Genomic DNA, 17,521 nt, shown 5'->3' on the forward strand with positions numbered 1-17,521 from the left:
CCTTTCTCTCTCCCTCAGTCTCCGTCTCTCCCTCTGTCGTCTTTCTCTCACTCTTTGCCTTGGCATTCTCCCTCTCCATCTGTCAGACTTCTGGAATGGATGATGGAGAGTTGTGTGTTGCCTGGCAACTGCGGTTGCCATAGGAACCTGACCAGAACTGCTGCATTTTCCCGTCGACGGGGAGAAATGAAATTGATTAAAGGAGGGCGGGGAAAAAAAAGGTGATGAGAATTGGAGAGAGGAAATGGAGAGGACGACTTTAAAGGAGAGCAATAAATGGAGAGAACTAAGGACCATCTCTCTCTTTTTTTCCACCCCAGAATGCAGCATTTTTTCCTAGAGGCCATGATGTGTATGTCAACAGGATGCCGACGCCTCAGTCCTCCTCACGTCCTTTTATTCATCCATCGTGATTGACACTATCCTCACAGTCGCTGCACAATGACGATGTTTTTTTTTCTAAATTACTCTCATTAGGAGGAATAAAGTCAGATCCTTTATTTTCACACAGCAACTACTACTATTCTGACACTGCTGTCTTGCATCACCCCGATCACTCTGGAAACAAAAACCCCACTAACATGTAGCTTTTCTCTTCAGTGTACCATCAGCACTCATTTGTTACGGGGCGTCCGTCTGGCACAAGATGCCGCTCAAATTGCTTTCCAAAATAAAATAAAAACGATCACAGTTGAAACCACGGTCCAACAGTTAGAATACACAGTGACACCGTAGCGTCGGCGCCTATAAGACATACAACGCTGTAAGGTGCTGTTTAAACAGAAAAAAAAAAAAAAAGAACGACAAGAAGTGGCAGTAGGTTGGAAGACAATATTGTACGTTCTGGTCTCCAAGTTCAGTTACTTTGTTCAAACTCATCTTGTCATAATCGCATAGAATGAATCAGTTTAACGTTCTGCTAACGCCTGCCAACAGCGAAGTTCGCTGGTGCTACATGAACACATCCTGCCTCTGATTTTTTACTTAACCAAGTGGAGGTACAAAAGTATCATGATGGTAATGAATAGCAGAGTTGTGTTAACCTGCCCCAGTGGATAATTTCATCTAGCGGTTTATTATGCATGGGTCGTGTTCAGTGTCAGACCATTGCTGTTGTCCTGTTCGAGCGTGTGTGAAAGTGCATCTTTCACATTCACACCTCTGCAACCTTCCAGAACACAATTGTCACGTAGAGGTTTGAGATGATGGTAAATGCCTTTCACTTGCAGAAAAGGGGAAGGGATGTACCTACACTGTGCACTTTAAATGAGCTCAAAAAAGCGTGCACTTTAAAAGTGTCCTTTATTTGGTTTTACCTTGAGTCTTTGACAGTTGGGGCGTGAGTTTAAAAGTTAACAGGACTTTGATTGAGTTGCATTGTGGGTAGCAAAGATGTGGAAAAAAAGAGACACATTTTAATTTCTTCCGGATCGTTTTAGCCTAACATTTGAGTCCGCCCAATATAAATCAGTGGAGTTTGGTAATGTCACTCTGGCTGATAAACATGCAGTAAACAACGATGCCATATTTACCATTTCTCTTCTCCGCACATTTCAGAGACAGATGTCTTCTTCTTGCTCCGTTGCCCACTTTCCATTCTTCCTCTGACCCACACTGCTCTCCCATCTCTGCAGACTTTGGCAACTAGTCTGTGTGCGTGTGTGTGTGTGTGTGTGCGCCTGTTCATACTGGCTTTTTGTCCTTTTAGAAATGACTGACAATGTAAACCACCTGTTGGTGACCACATCACGTACATCAGATGTGCAGTGGCTGATGGGAACGGTCCAAAATGTGCATTTCCGTGCGGTGGCTGGATTGTGCAGGTGGATGTGATGCAGCTGTCCGACAAACAAAGTCAAACCCCGGCCGACAGGCCTAGCACACACCCTCCATATGTGCTCCCTCTTTACCCCTGTGTCCCGCGTCCACTTAGCCAATTAGGGCTGAGCCCGCACACGCTGATCACTTTCCGCTCGGCGTCGTCTCGGGCGAGTGTGCGGAGGATGTGCTCACCCCTCTCAGACTAAAGCCCCCGAGGCGTATATATAATTTGTAATAATGTAAATCATCCTCGCATTTGTTCCATGCAAGGGCAGCGTGTTCACACGTCGAGGGCTGCGGTCTCGTTTAGCATATTCAGCTCCGCAGTCTTTGTAAACAGTCCAAGTTGTTCCAGGAAGAGACATCCGCTTTGAAATTTGTTTTAGGTTTTGCAAACAGTCCCGGGGCGATGGGGTTGGGAGCCTCGTTAAAAGGACTTTCGCTGCGTCCTGTGTCAGGCTTTTTCTTGAGTTAATGACTTCAAACCTGAACCGGTAATAGGATCTCATTGTCGTACACAGAGTGTCGATGGAATTAGGGTGCCACAGCCGACTCTGTCCTTTTAATTAGCGGCCACTAATACCACGGGACATGTGAGTGTGTCGTGCAGAACCCTGGACACTTGTTTCCCACAAACTGAACTTGATGTCAAATGTTGAGATTAACATCTCTGAGACATCTGATGTTTTCTACCAGTAGATCAGTTGATCGACAGATTAAGCCCGTCCGTTTCGGTCTGTTCTGATCCAATCAACTGTTGTAATAGTTGAAATAGTTGTTAATTGCAGCCCTAAACTGTTGTACATTTATGAAGTTTTAAAACATTTTAAATAGGATTTGCTTAGGCTAAATGTCTTCTGATGAATATTTGATCAGAATGTGTTTTTTTAATTCATCTCACACCTCCATGTTCAGGTTTTATTTGCCATCATACGGAGTCATTCCAACTTTTCAACTGGCAGATAACAGACCTCAGGCGAATTAGATTTACTTAAAAAATTTGAATAAGCTTGCGTGTGAGCTTTGCTTAAAACATATGGTTTGGTTTTATGGTATCATCCCTCTGAACGGCAAGCAGTTCCTAGATGTTTTCTTTTCCATCACATTTGTTCTCAGTGTGGCTCATTATTAATCGCACCTTTATGAAAACTGCACAATCGTGGCTAGAAGTGGACAGTATTCAAAAACCTCTCTTGTGTATTGAGTTCAGTTATAATGCCGTAAAATCACTGAGCAGGAAAAGAATAAAACTTTAATTTCTTTTCTTTCAAAAATATATATATAAAAAAAAAAAAAAAGAATCTATGTACAACATTTTTCCATGAGTGTTACCAATACCGGGAAAAGATTGGGGGCTCCTCATGGCGTACATATTGATCTGTTCACACATGTTTCAGGTGTGTGTGTCACGTTTGCGTCACTGCCGAGCGGACCTGGAGTCGTCTCGTCTTATGGCCAATGCTTTCACATGCAGGGAGGCGTTCGCGTGGGCCGCTACACAGGGAATAGTTGTTGCTACTAATATTGTTTGCATGATCCTGTTTAACTTGAACATTCATTATACTGGAAAGCAAAGGGGACTGTCTTCCACCTCCTCGCATTTCACCCTTGCGGTGACGTTGTTATGTTTCGTTACATGCCGTGTAGAGCTGCAACAGTTAATCGACTAATCGATTGGTAATTGACCACTAAATGAATTGCCAGCTATTTTGATAACCGATTGATCGGATCAAGTCGTTTTTTATGCGGAAAAATTCTCTAATTTCAGCTTCTTCAACTTCAACTAAATGAATCAATCGAGAAAACGATCGACAGATTAATCGGTCTGAGAAAATAGTCGTTAGTTGCAGCCCCGGCGTAAAGTACGTCTTGTCATGAACACACACACGCGAGGAGTCCTCCCCCTGGTGTTCGTGGGTTTCTCCGCTCGGCCCGTGTCGTCTCTCGCGCGCTGTCATTGGCTGTAGCGCGTCGACTACTGTCTCACCGCCACTCGCAGCACAGTTCACAGTACGGGATCCGGGCTCGCCGGCACGTCCAGATATTCAGCCTGCTAGATATCTGGCAGACATAGGCGACTCACTTTGATCGCCTCACCGACAGTTCGCACACGGCGGTCGAGTGCCGATTTGCGGGCCCCGACTTAACGCCGATTTACATTTCTGTTTTATATTGGATTCATATACGATACTGTGCCGGTGTTGAATCTGAAATCCACCTGTGTGAAACCAAAGTTCAAGACAGAGTCACTGTGGCGATTGGCATCTTCTCATCCAGCAGCCTCTGCTCACACTGGGTAGCCTCTGCTCACACTGGGTAACACAGCGGGACGGGGGGAATGCTTAACATTGTTTGCTAATCCCGCTCTTGTACTTGAATTAATATATCTATCCCATTGTGCAGTACACGCACACACCCAAACAAACCGCAGTCGACCTGGTGCTGGCCCTCTCCCACCAGTAAAGGTCAGCGCATGTATAATGCAACACAGTCACAGTCTCACGTTTGCCTTCGATGAGAAGAAACCACCCCCCCCCCCCGAAACAAAATAAAATGGAGACAGTGATTTGCAAAAAAGAATTGAATTTTGAATTCACAATAAAGTAGAAATGTAGTAGTCACTGACAGTAAAGGGGTTAAAGTCTTATATGAACCTCATTCTTATTTGTTAATGTTCTTTTTTTACCAGACCCGCTGTTGACCTAAATTTTAAGGTGGTGGAGGTGTGTGAGAATGAGGTGGGAGTGGATGAACCAGTGTTGAAAGCGCAGTTCGTTGTGCACTTCCTGAAAAGATCACACAGAAGAGAACCGCGTGAGAGGAAGTGAGAAGACCATGCGACGAAACCAAACGCAAACGCTAAATGTTCAACACGCAAATGAGTCTGATGGTGTGTGTGGCCCCTCTTCCTTTCCAAACATTTGAGGCAGTGGTATCTTTGAAGATTCTGTCGTTTTTTTTTGTTTTGTGTCATTTTTAATTGTCAATTTGATTTCTCATAGATTCCATTTTGTTTTGTTTTATGATTTTTCAGGCCATAAATGGCTGAAAGCTTTACTAATGTACCGGTGACAGTTAGATTTGACTGTGGATGTCTGGTTTTAGACTTGAAGGTTTATCCAGTGACGAGCACAAACACTATATTTAGTTAGTTGGGCAATTATTTATAGTCAAAAAAATGTTATTACGAATGTATTTGTATTATCGGACTAACGATTACAAACCCGCAGAATTCCTTTCTTCATATTTTACTGTATAATCCAGCAATTGAGAGGCTGTAAACAGTTGCACCATATTATGAGACTCAATATTACAACTGTGGCCACGTCAATGTTACAGGAAGTAAAAAACAAAATATTCCGCCTGTTTGTCTGGATCGCTCCAACATTTGGGTTAGGGGTTTCTTTCAAGCCCCACCCGTCCACAACATTTCACGGAAATCAGTAAAGCAGCGACCCTGCTAACTAACAGACCGATGAAAACATGTTCCATCCAGACGAGAGTTAGTGGAGCTGTGACTGGAAAAGACCCACAAGATGATTTAAAACTAAAACATTTGTGTGGATGCAAAAGAAAACGTTGATTAATCCATGACTCTGCTGTCAGAAAACCTGAAAAAAAATGGATTATTGCTTGTCTTTGTGACGTAGTCAAAAGTCTGTTTCTGTCAGCTGCTGAAACACCAAGACAGTTGGGACTGACCGGCGTATTAGAGCGGTGGGAGGAAGAGGGGGCCTGGCTGAGGACACGGTACCGTCCAAAGCTGTGGACCTAAGATGGGTTGTGCGATTCGGATGAGTCCGTAGGACTGGCTCGAGTCTGGATATTCTCAACACTACATATCAAATGTCCCAAAGAAAGACACCGTGGATCGGGGACTTGTGATCAGCCGCCCTAAAGTTAAATAAAGGTTCCGAACTTTCATAAATGTACATCTTTCAGGTCCTGGTTTCAGAGTCCAGTGTTTCCCATAGGATTTCGGGGGGAAGCGGTGCTGGGCCGGGCGAAGCGACGGTGCAAAACACACACTCATTATCTTTGTAATGAGTCTGTTGCGCAACGACTTTAGACTACGCCGGGGCCGCCACCGTCGAGGTGATTAATGGCGAACACTGAGAGCGGGTCCTTGGATTCCGACCTGCTCCACACAGCGAGGCAGTCTGCCGCTCGCGGCCGTGCAAGACGGAGGCCGCCGTCGGAACAAGCCAGCCTGGTATTTTTAGGCCGTTCAGGTGATCTCGCTAATGAGACGAAGCTCAGAGGAACCCGTGTCTGATTTGAGAGTGTGTGTGTGTGTGTGTGTGTGTGTGTGTGTGTGTGTGTGTGTGTGTGTGTGTGTGTGTGTGTGTGTGTGTGTGTGTGTGTGTGTGTGTGTGTGTGTGTGTGTGTGTGTGTGTGTGTGTGTGTGTGTCGTCTCTGGAAGGGGCCATTTGTTGAATTAGCTGGGCAGTGTTGAAGTGTTCAGCGATTAAGGTTAATCCTTGAGTCTCTGTGATGTAAGAACTGTCGTTTTCCCCCCTCTGCGCCCTCTCTCTTAATACCCCGCTCGCACGTCTAGTCCTTGCCGTTGAAAACCTGTGTGTATGTGTTTTGGGAGGGGGGGGGGGGGTTGTCAGTAGCACCCATTCTGCAAACAAGGATGCCCTGCGCACTCGGCTGTGTACATACACCATGCGTGGATGCATGCGAGCCTTGGTGTCAGCGTCGGAGCAGAAGGGGAAATGATGCATCGCGTCTGGAGGAGAGATAAGGTAGAGGGGAAGACGTGAGAGGGGACGATAGCAGGCGCGAGGCCCCGAACTAACGGCTCCTGCGCCTCTAACTGAACCAGCGAGGCCGCTGAATTGAAGCACAAGCCACTTTTTTTATAAGCTCCTCTGCTGTTTGTCGTGTAACTGAACAGCCATCAGGTCTCCGAGAGCCGCAGAGAGAACCGAGCCTTTAACTCAAATAGAGAGACGCTGACATCCGACCTCCCCCAGTTTCAAAAGAACTCTTTCTAACTGTAGATTAGGTTCTGTAGCTAAGCATTATTTCCTTTATCAATCTGCCATTTGTTTTGTTTTTTTCGATTAATCCATAAATTGTTTTGTCAGAAAACATAAAAAAAAACCCATCTGTACCAGTTGCCCTTTTTTTTATTCGTCCACAATATAGAATATAAAAAAAGACTATGCTCTCAAACGACAAGCCGGACCTCAGGATTGCTTGACATCTCTACTTCATCAATCGTCAACGTGATAACGTTTCTGACGACCAACCGGTTGTTGATGCGGCCTCGACATTTCACTCCACGTTCACCTGTTGCAATGAAACGCCGAGGATATTGAATTGTACACGAGACGTATTCATCACTCTGTTGCTCCGATTAATGGCCACGACTAAGAGACAGTCCTATCCGAAGGAAAAATCCGCTGGTTGTGTTCTGGCGCCGCCCGCACTTCAAAACTGAAAAAATGTTACTAGTCGACAAAGCTCAAAATCCATGGGACTTCGATGCTGGAAGCAGTTTCTGCATTTTCACTCGAAAAGTGAATTCTCAATAATGAATTGATCATGAAAATAGCTGCACATTGCCTTTCTATCAATTGTCATATGGTTTCAGCTTTCGCCATGATTTTTTCTTGTTATTGAACAAAAGGGCGTTGGGCAATTACTGTGCATGAAACCAACGCTTCTGCGTAGTGCTATCAAATAAAATGGTGAGGTTTCGATCACATTGTGACTTGTTAATGCCGCTGCTCACTGGATTTTAAGAAGAAAAAAATCAATTCTAAAAGAACTCAGATCTTCCTGGAGCCATTTCTTCTTTGGGTATTTAACAACCGTACTTGTCCCTTTGAGTCTCTTGTCAGAAGGTCCGCCCCGCCTCACCTTCAACACAATGTCCCACAGGGCCGTCGGTGGAAGGTCCGAGTGACCGACGGGACCCGTGATCTGTGTCAGATCCGAGTCCGATCTTGTTAGGCGTCTATTTTTGCTAATACCTTATGTAAATCAGGCAAAGCCACTGCGTGTCGGCGACATGTGGCACCCGTGCCTCGTGTCTGTCCTTCCGATCTATGTTCTCACCACATGAAAATGTAAGCGGAGTCGGGGGACAACAAGTGGCCTCCTGGCCAGCAGCATATAGCCTCTTGCTGTCACAAAGGCAATTTCCATGGCAACTGTGCATCTCAGCTCTGCGAGCAGATAATGTTCTATTGAGCGACTCATTTGACGACCCGTCGCACGAGTTTTATCCGCTGTTGGAGTGTCATTTTCAGCCAATAATGGCCGGTGCCATTTGGAGCCGCCCTTCTCTCCTGTTTATGTGGTGTAACGGCTGTTTCGTATGTTGTGTCTGCGTGTGCGTGTGCGTGCACACCTGTTGCACACTCATAATACCAGAGATTTTGTACATAAGCAGCTGAAAAGCTCAAAAGGTTGAATTTCTCTTTGAATTCCCCGTTCCGCTTTAGTATCCAGCTGTGTCGGTGATAATGTTCGCACAGCACCGAGGACACGGCGACGTTATGCCTCGCGCGTCCAGACCACGCGCGCGTCAAGGGGTCACCAAAGTCGAGAGGATTTATCCCACCGGTGAACCTTGAATATCTGCCAGAATTTAATGGGATGTTGGATCAGCTGATTGTCAGTCATTGACAATCCCAGAGCCTGATTGTTGATTTGACAAACAATCTGAACTCTATAATTTTTATCTCTGGGATCAGTTAGTTTGTTTTATAAAAATTATTAGGTAGATGCATATATGGATTAACATTGTTGATCCCAAACTGAGAAATTCCAGTGTTACAGCAGAAGGTATCAGTCACACAACACACCTTCCAAAATATGTAAAAAAAATATAAGAACCGCAAAAGTGTACAAGAAAGGCATATAAATAATTGACATACTATTAGTCAGAGTATGTGTCAGTTACCGGTAATGTGCATATTAATAATTAACATGAAGAATCTGTGCGTGTCTGTCAGACAGAGGTGAGGTGTTTGTGGCAGTGCAGCTGTAAGAGTTTTCTGTTTCCCCTGTGTCCCCCAGGCTTCCTGCTCTTCAAGGACTTCTGTTTGAACGAGATCGACGAGGCCGTGCCCCAGCTCAAGTTCTACGAAGAAGTAAGTCCTTCGTGTTCCGCGTGGGCGCGAGATTAGGCGGCTCCACGGGACGGGTGGGGGATTAGACCGGTAATCCCACTCGTTCAGATTTGGCCCTCGCAGGGAGCGCTCAGCCTGTGTTTTGTGTTGCCACGTTTTAAGATGACCCCGTGTCTCTGTTTTTCAGATTAAGGACTACGAGAAGCTGGACTCCGAGGAGGAGAGGCTGAGCCGCAGCCGGCAGATCTACGACGGCTACATCATGAAGGAGCTCCTGTCCTGTTCACATGTGAGGCCTCAGATCAGCGCTGCGTCACGAATGCACCCTGGGTCATATACACACGGCAACACGGAACACACACCTGTTGGGAGGAGGAGTGCTTCTTTCAGTTGCAGTTGGTTAAGGCCGTGTTTCCACTTGGACCTGGGGGTCCAGTGGGTGAGGGTGGAGAGATGATTGACAGGATAGAAAGATGTTTTTCCCTGATGTTTGATTTTGTTCCTGTCAAATCCCGTGACAGTAGATTCATAACAAAAAGTACGCTGCCGGTCGGAGTGAATATTGATAGTTAATAACGGTGCATGTTAAACCTCCCTCTCTCTTCTGGTTTCCCCGCGTCATCTTCTCTCTGGGTGACGCCACTTCCCATATCCGTCATTTCAAATTAAAAGCTCCCTGCGGAGGCATGCTTTTTGCGACTTCATGACATTGCAGCGGTGGCAATGCGATTATCTGTGATACAAGATAAAATAAATTACATTCAGACGAGTCTACACAGTAATAATGGTGTTTCTCCTGGCCGGACAGGGCAGGGCAGGGGAGATGAGGTCTCCCACCTCTCATCCCTGCCAGCGGCTTGGACGAAATCATGAATTATGTAGCGAAGCGCCTCACATGCAGCGCGTGAGTGGAAATGTATTCAAAGAGATTCCCAGCCAACCAAGTTGTCATCCTGTGCTTGTGCACTCTCAGACCTAATAAAATAGGCAGCACATAATTTAGAATTGTGAAAGTGATCCGAGAACCTTTCAGAGGTTTCACTGTGAGAAGCGGAATGCATTATGGTCGTTCATTTAAACAGTTAAGGCAAAGTAAAAAAACAAAAAAAAAAATCTATTCTGTGTCAAACACGATTACTTTTGAATTCATTGTTTTCAGGCGCCAAATATTGCCGTTTAGCATTGTGGCTCTTACTCTAAATGTGCTGTCATGTCTGAATTAGAGCAGCAACCTCCGCCGTCTTTCTGACACGAAGGTGGATGAAGCCACCGGTGTGACACGTTCAGTGTATGACACGTTCAGTTCAGTATGACCTGGACTTTGAACCGTCTATGTTGCTCTCCACTCAGCAGAAATTCAAAGCAGGATTTCATTTTAGATCTGCTCTTTGCATGTCCTGTATTGGAACAAGGAGCGATGCAGGTGTTTTTTTTTGTTGCACCACTCCAATTGGAACGAATCCACACCTCAGTGCAGTCTGTCCTCCTGCACACACACACACACACACACACACACACACACACACACACACACACACACACACACTAACACACCACACAGATATTGGTTGTCTTCTCTTGGCAGAGGCCTCACGTACAGTTTATAGTTTCCTGGTCGTGTTGCATTTGGGGGCGTACAGAAAAAAAACAGAACTATTATTATTTCAAATTCTTTATGGGGAATAACCCCTTGAGATGAACCCATCTCGTTAGGGGGGGTCCTCAACAACAAATACAGCATATTAAGAAAATATTTATTAACGCACAAAAGGAAAACAAAAAAAAACAATCAACGAAACATGAAACAGATGGAATATTGACAGGAAAATGATTAGAATCAGATAGAGCTTTGAACATAAATGCTTTCTTAGCTATAAACTTGGAGACTTCAGGAACACAAAAAAATAATAGGTACCATCAGCTGCTTTAAATAGTGAGGGGTAATTGACGTGAATACATTTAAAGATAAATTGCAGCAGGGGCCATGTCTTCTTGATGTCAGGGAAGGCCAATTGGGAAAGCTGCATTAAAAAAAAAATATATATATATATATATATATAACCTTTCCTTTTGTGTCCCTCTCTTTGTTCCAGCCGTTCTCTAAGAAAGCAGTGGACCACGTGCAGAGTCACTTGGCGAAGAAACAGGTTCCCCCAACTCTCTTCCAGGTAAAAAACACACTTTGACGCGCACATTCAAACGTTCGCTTTGTCACTTCGCGTGCTGCGGCGTTTCAGGTTCACATTGAGCAGCAGCGGATACAGAAAATATGTCTGCTGTTTGCTCAGAATGAGTCACTTGTTCATTGAACACGACAAAGACGTAGGTTTCTTTTTTTCACAGCAGACAGTGTGACTCAGTGAACCGTGACAGGAGCCTGCGGCCGAGCTCAGCCTCTCGCTCACTGTTGTTATTTACACCTGAGCTTTTTCGGTGCCGACACGTCTCAAATGGAAAAGATCTGTGTCCGAGGTCATGTTGAGACTGACGATGAATTAAAATCATTCTTTTATTTTTGTAGTTTGCACCCTCCAGTCATTTGAGGGTGCAAATTACACACACAGAGACACACACACACACACACATTTGCAGGGCTTATTTTAATCTCGCCATATCTGCGCTTCCTCAAAATAGTATATTTGTGCCGGGGCAAAATGATTCATCACAATCTTCAGGCAACGTGACTATAGCATAATGAACACAGTGAAGTCAGTACGTTCCCTTTGGATTAATATTCCCTGTCATGGAACTAAAAATCTTTTAAAATAAATAATTCATACGAAAGCAGGCCATCGTGAAGTCCTGCAGTGTGAAATTGGGAACTTGCAACAATAGTCATTTTTTTTAAGTTTAAATTTTCGATTTTAACACATTTTTATAAAGAGGCACTGAGACAAGTTTTGAAGAGCATTTAAAGACATAAATAAGTTTTTTTTGTTGTTTTTTTTAGTAAAATAAAATAGTAGAGGACAAATTTGTGAAAAAGAGAATACAAGAGATGGAACTCTTTCAGTTTCATGTGTCTCAGTAACTCTTCCTGTCCACGGTGTTTCTAAATGGAGCTTTAAGTAGACAGTGTGTGTTTCCACACCACCAACATCTTGTTACCTCATTTACCCACAGCAGCTCCTCGCGTCGTCGCTTCCTCAGAGGGAGTGTGCTTGTCTCTGCCACCGTTCCATTCGGCTCTTAGTACCGACACGCCGGCGCGCGACGCGTTTGTGTTTCGCTCTGCGCGTCTCTGAGGCGATTGGCTGCGGACACATTGTCCGGTAACGCGCTCCGTCAACGGTTAGTCAGGGTTTCTCATTTCCTCTTGTTGTTAAAAAAACTAGAGTGGAACTCGGTGGAGCGCATTCCTTCCGCCAAAGCCCAGCAGTCTCCTTAAATTCAATCAAGATGCACCAAATTGCACACACTCATAGATATCAGTCCCCTAAATATGCCAGGGTTATTTTCCCCATCAAGACGCATGTGTTATTACCTTAACACTAAACAGAAATTCCTGCATCTGCCCATTCGTCGTTGTTTCTTGGCCCATGTCCCATCCTTCCGCCAGGTTTCGTGGAAATCCATTTCAGTAGTTTTTGCTGACAAACAATATAACGTAACCTCCTTGGTGGAGGTTAAGATCACTTCTGTTGCCCAGCACAAATTTACCAGTGTGTATTTTATGCTTTCCGGCTCTATGAGCAGTATTTTTAAAACCATAAATTATCAGGTTCGTAGTGTGATGTGGAGCGTCGGTTGCCAAAATGCCTCCCAGTAAAATAAAATACAGTCAAAGAGAAACAATGTTTTCTTTGAGCCTGAAATCCAATCTAACCTTTAAGCAAATCGAATCAACAAACTCCTCTTTTTGGACTATGACATGGCTTTTACTTTGGATATGAGATTATCCTCAATGACTGAACTCTCCACCAGCGATACTTCATCGCCATGTCACTATTTCCTGCGTGTCGTTGTCAGTCCTCAGCGTCGCTCGACTTTTACATTCAGCAAAAATGCAGAGACGTTGTTTAACAACAGGGGGTCCAGTTCGGTCATCATATCGATATTCACAAACATTTGTCAAGAATTTTAATCACATTGTTAATGAGGCGCCAGAGCATGAGACACCGAACCACTGTAGAGAAACACAGGCCCTGAGCTGCTGTGTGTGTGTGTGTGTGTGTGTGTTCGTGTGTGTGTGTGTGTGTGTGTGTGTGTGTGCGTGTGTCTCCTGCAGCCGTACATAGTGGAGATCTGCGACAGCCTGAGAGGGAATATTTTCCAGAAGTTCATCGAGAGGTGAGACGTCGGAGGTGGAGCAACACCCTTCTTCGCCAATTGTTCCAACGCAATCGCAGTATATTCACATTTTATCGCCTCTCTCCTCTTCTCTTTTTTTTCCTGCAGTGATAAATTTACTCGTTTTTGCCAGTGGAAGAACGTGGAGCTCAACATCCACGTGAGTACAAGGCCTTCACGGCCAGTTTAACAACTGCAGCTTGATGCATTCGCCCGTTTGAAACCACAGTTCCCATCCCACTTTTGGGGGGCATTTAAACAGTATGTTATCTTTTCCACGTCTCTCGCTTCACTCCCCTGCAAAAGAAATCTGCTCCATAGCATAAGGAAAACAATCCCACACTGCTTGTCTTATAGTTCCAGTCCGTTTCACATTCACACTGACTTAATATACAGGTTGAAACACAAGGCAAGTAAAAAAAAAAATGACAGAGCTTGTATTGTATTCAACAGTAATATACTGAGTCAGTTAATAAAGCAAAGAAAGTGGCAGTCGAGTTCCCAACGTTGGAGGAGGCGTCTCAGACGCCCATGGTCCCTGAAGGAGCATTTTCATATTCTTATCTGAAATTCCTCTCGCATTTGTTTGTATGGTGATTTCGTGCAGTGGAATTAAGTGACAGACAAAAGCGGAGCAACTCATGCCGTGTCCCCCGAGAGTCACACTGTCACTGGAGTACAGAAGAAATGGTTCGATATGAAAGTGACTTGTAACGCTTGTTGTATAAACGCTCCCAGTCGACTAGATGATTAAACATAACATCAATCACCTGGATATGATGAAATGGTGAATTTTAGTTGAACAATGTTTGCATGGCGACAGTTAACAATTGGCAGGTCAAGCCAGTCGTGATTTTAATAACTACACCTCCCATTTCGGCAGAAACGCCCCAATCCAAAAGTAATGGTGCTGAATGAAAACTGAAAACAAACTCACCCTTAAATTATTAAGAGTGAGTGCGGATAAGACAGAAATATTAATCATAGGCCAGGACAGTGCTGACAACCATAAATCCAACAGTCTCGGTCCATTTTCCCATTCAGAAATCTTGGTGTTATTTTTGTATCAAGACCTCAGACAAACATGTTAGATCAATAGTTCAAACTGGCTTTTATCAACTCAAAAATATTTCAAGGATCAGACCATGTTATCCATGCATTCATAACCAGTCATTTGGATCACTGCAGCTCCTCGCTCTCTGGCATCCGTAAAAAAAATCCCTCTCCCGCCTTGAGCTAATCCAAAACTCTGCTGCCAGGATCTTTACTTGGGCCAGGAAACATGACCACATTACACCAAACCTTTCTTTTAGAATTGATTTTAAGATTTTATTGATTACCTCCGAAGCCCTGAGAGGCCTCGCCCCAAGTTATTTATCGGACCTCTTAGCGCCTTATGTCCCCTCCCGCACCCCTGAGATCCTCGGGTGCATCACTCGTCCAGCTTCATGAAAGGTGATGGTGCGTTTGCAGTCAGGGCACCTGGACTTAGGATAGACCTGCCCGAGGAGATCAGTGTTGCAAACTCTGGGTTGCAACCCACTTTTTAAAAAATCGCCTTTATGTAATTTTTGGATTTATATGATGACATTTAAGCTTGTTTTATTCTGTTCTGCTTCTTAGTTCTGCTTTTAGTTCATTTCACTCTGTTTTAAACGTGTTCTATGTTTGTAAAGCACTTTGTTACTGTGTTTTGAAAGGTGCTATATGAATAATGTATATTAAACATAGTTTTTTTCTGGGTCAGTATCAGTGAATTCAGCAACTTCTCCCACGGCAGAGCGCTTCGGTGTGATAGATAATTATTCCCTCTCTCCTCCCTCAGTTGACCATGAACGACTTCAGCGTGCATCGAATCATCGGCAGGGGCGGCTTCGGAGAGGTGTACGGCTGCAGGAAGGCCGACACGGGCAAGATGTGAGTGAACACGGGCACACGCAGCCGACGGACACGCGTCGAAACAAAACTTCTTTTTATTTCTGAGCACAATGACGCTGTGGCTGCTTTTGTCGCTCCGATGTCAGGTACGCCATGAAGTGTTTGGACAAGAAGAGGATCAAGATGAAGCAGGGGGAGACGCTGGCGCTCAATGAGAGAATCATGCTGTCGTTAGTCAGCACCGGGGTGAGTGATGCACGGCGGCGTGCCAGTGGTTTTACATGTCAGGCTCCTCGACACTCGACAGTTTTTTTTACCGTACTACATTTTTTTGACAGGTGCAGAGACTTATTCCCCACAGAGTGACTATACATAAAAAAAAATATCAAATGAAAATCATGATAATGATTACCCTGCGATTATACTTAGATGTCGTTATCAAACCTTTATGACAAAGAAGTTTTTTTAAATTGTTGTATTTGTACTTGGATCTGGATACTTGGTGATGCAAAACCCTGTTAAGTAAATCACCAGCATAAAAAAGAATAGTTTTGAAGAACTTCCAGAGGACATCAGATACAAACTCATTGATGGATAATTAGTAGAACCGAATCTCGACGCTTCCTTGTTTCAAACTCGATCTGCTCCGAGCACATGAAAACGTAAAAACAAACAGTTTTGGGATTTAAGTTTTGTCCCCCTGTGTCTCTGTAGGACTGCCCATTCATCGTGTGTATGACGTACGCCTTCCACACCCCCGACAAGCTGTGCTTCATCCTGGACCTCATGAACGGTAAGGTGACACCCCCCTCCCCCCGGCTACCGGCCCAGAGTAAACTGCGGCCCCAGTCAGACAGATTGGATCACTCTGCGACATGACAGCTGAACGGTTCGGGCGCAGGTGCCCTGAGCAGCAAGTCCCTGGCTTGACGGGACCATTTACTGCATGTCAGTCCCCTGTTCGCTTCCCCCGCATTACCTGTCCCTCTTCACTGTCCCCGTCAAATAATGGCACAAAATAGGACAAAAAAGTAAGATTGGATTACTCATCCTGTCGCTGGCCGGTCAAGTCAATCCTTCCCCCGGAGAATCAAGCGTTGATGGGATTTTGACCTGCCTGTTTAATCCTTCCTACCATCTAAAATCAGCCCTCCAGCTCACACGTCGTTAGTATTTCCTCTGAAGGACCCGGCGGCAGGCGGCCGGTTTCTGAGGCAATTGGAGGCCCGGCTCCACACTCAGCATTTCAAAGACAGTCTCACAATCGAAGCCTGAGTCACCCTTTTTAAAAGTCAACAGCGAACACAGTCACCATCACACAGCGGGCAGTTGTGCGACGAATTCAGTTGGTCGATGCATGTTGAGGTGGAGGAAAGAGTCACAGGAGGCTTCTCCTTGATTCCGATTTTCTCCCCTGAGAAGATTACCACAACTTATTGATGGCTATTGATCGAGGCACGAGGTGTTATGAGGTCATGCTGACGCACTGCGTGTGTGTTTTCAGGGGGCGACCTGCACTACCACCTGTCTCAGCACGGCGTGTTCAGCGAGAAAGAGATGCGTTTCTACGCGGCTGAAATCATCCTGGGTCTGGAACACATGCACAACCGCTTCGTCGTCTACAGAGACCTGAAGGTAAGACCTCCCACTCCCACAGAGCTCCACCGCAGGGACCAGGATCTGAATTACGTTCTGGGGAAATCTTTTCGACCCCCTGGAAATTCCCTGCTTGTTCTTCACGATAGACAGGACCCTTTGGGGCGGGGCTTGCGTTGTTGAAGATGGCTGATTGGTCGACTACTCCATCGTTTTAATTTCAGCCGGTCCATCTTCGCGATAGTCCATACAAGTGCGATCTGAATCTCCTCCATGTTTACTTTCCTTGTGTTGCTTGACTTATTTGGTTTCATTATTGTTGTATAGTCTTCTGCATTACTGCCACCCGTCGGACTGGAGTAGAACAGCTCTTGGTAGCTGTTGGGTGTTCACACAGCAAGTTCATTTACCCCAATCTCCCCTGGTCTTTAGATAGTGGTTGAAACGCAGGCAGATAACGATCTGCATGAACCTTTTAGTTCCTTGCCTCATTGTCAATGAAAGTGTCCGGATAACAAGTATTGTCCGGGAATCCAAACCCTGATATTTCTGATTCCTCTGAGCCATAGCGCTCCAATGTTCCAAAAAAACTCACACACAACACACCAGTGAGTCAAAGATTTGCGCTGGGCGACGCGTTCCATCACCACTAGTTTGAGTCAATACCACAGACACACTACCAAATGCCCACTGCAGCACGAAATGTGGATTAATTAGCCGCTGAAAATAGTCCCGAACAAATGCTCAATCTCCGTCTGAGCTGCAACCGACAATTGTTTCACAATGGATTGGTCTACTCTATGAAACCTCTTTGTTTTACCAACAGTTGCAAAACCCCCAAAATA

General features: G+C 45.0%; 1 protein-coding gene across 1 annotated transcript in view; it reads left to right on the forward strand.

Annotated features, from left to right (window-relative positions):
- Positions 1-17,521, forward strand: part of grk3 (G protein-coupled receptor kinase 3) — a 57,279-nt gene that overhangs the window by 20,381 nt on the left and 19,377 nt on the right. Inside the window, exons 3-11 of the mRNA XM_035627263.2 lie at positions 8,860-8,933; positions 9,100-9,201; positions 11,006-11,080; positions 13,141-13,202; positions 13,311-13,362; positions 15,028-15,119; positions 15,227-15,326; positions 15,795-15,873; positions 16,585-16,715. Of these exons, the coding sequence (XP_035483156.1) occupies positions 8,860-8,933; positions 9,100-9,201; positions 11,006-11,080; positions 13,141-13,202; positions 13,311-13,362; positions 15,028-15,119; positions 15,227-15,326; positions 15,795-15,873; positions 16,585-16,715 (767 nt within the window). The remainder of the gene's footprint in view (positions 1-8,859; positions 8,934-9,099; positions 9,202-11,005; positions 11,081-13,140; positions 13,203-13,310; positions 13,363-15,027; positions 15,120-15,226; positions 15,327-15,794; positions 15,874-16,584; positions 16,716-17,521) is intronic.

The sequence above is a fragment of the Scophthalmus maximus genome, chromosome 2, assembly GCF_022379125.1.
Source record: "Scophthalmus maximus strain ysfricsl-2021 chromosome 2, ASM2237912v1, whole genome shotgun sequence".
Classification (NCBI taxonomy): domain Eukaryota; kingdom Metazoa; phylum Chordata; class Actinopteri; order Pleuronectiformes; family Scophthalmidae; genus Scophthalmus; species Scophthalmus maximus.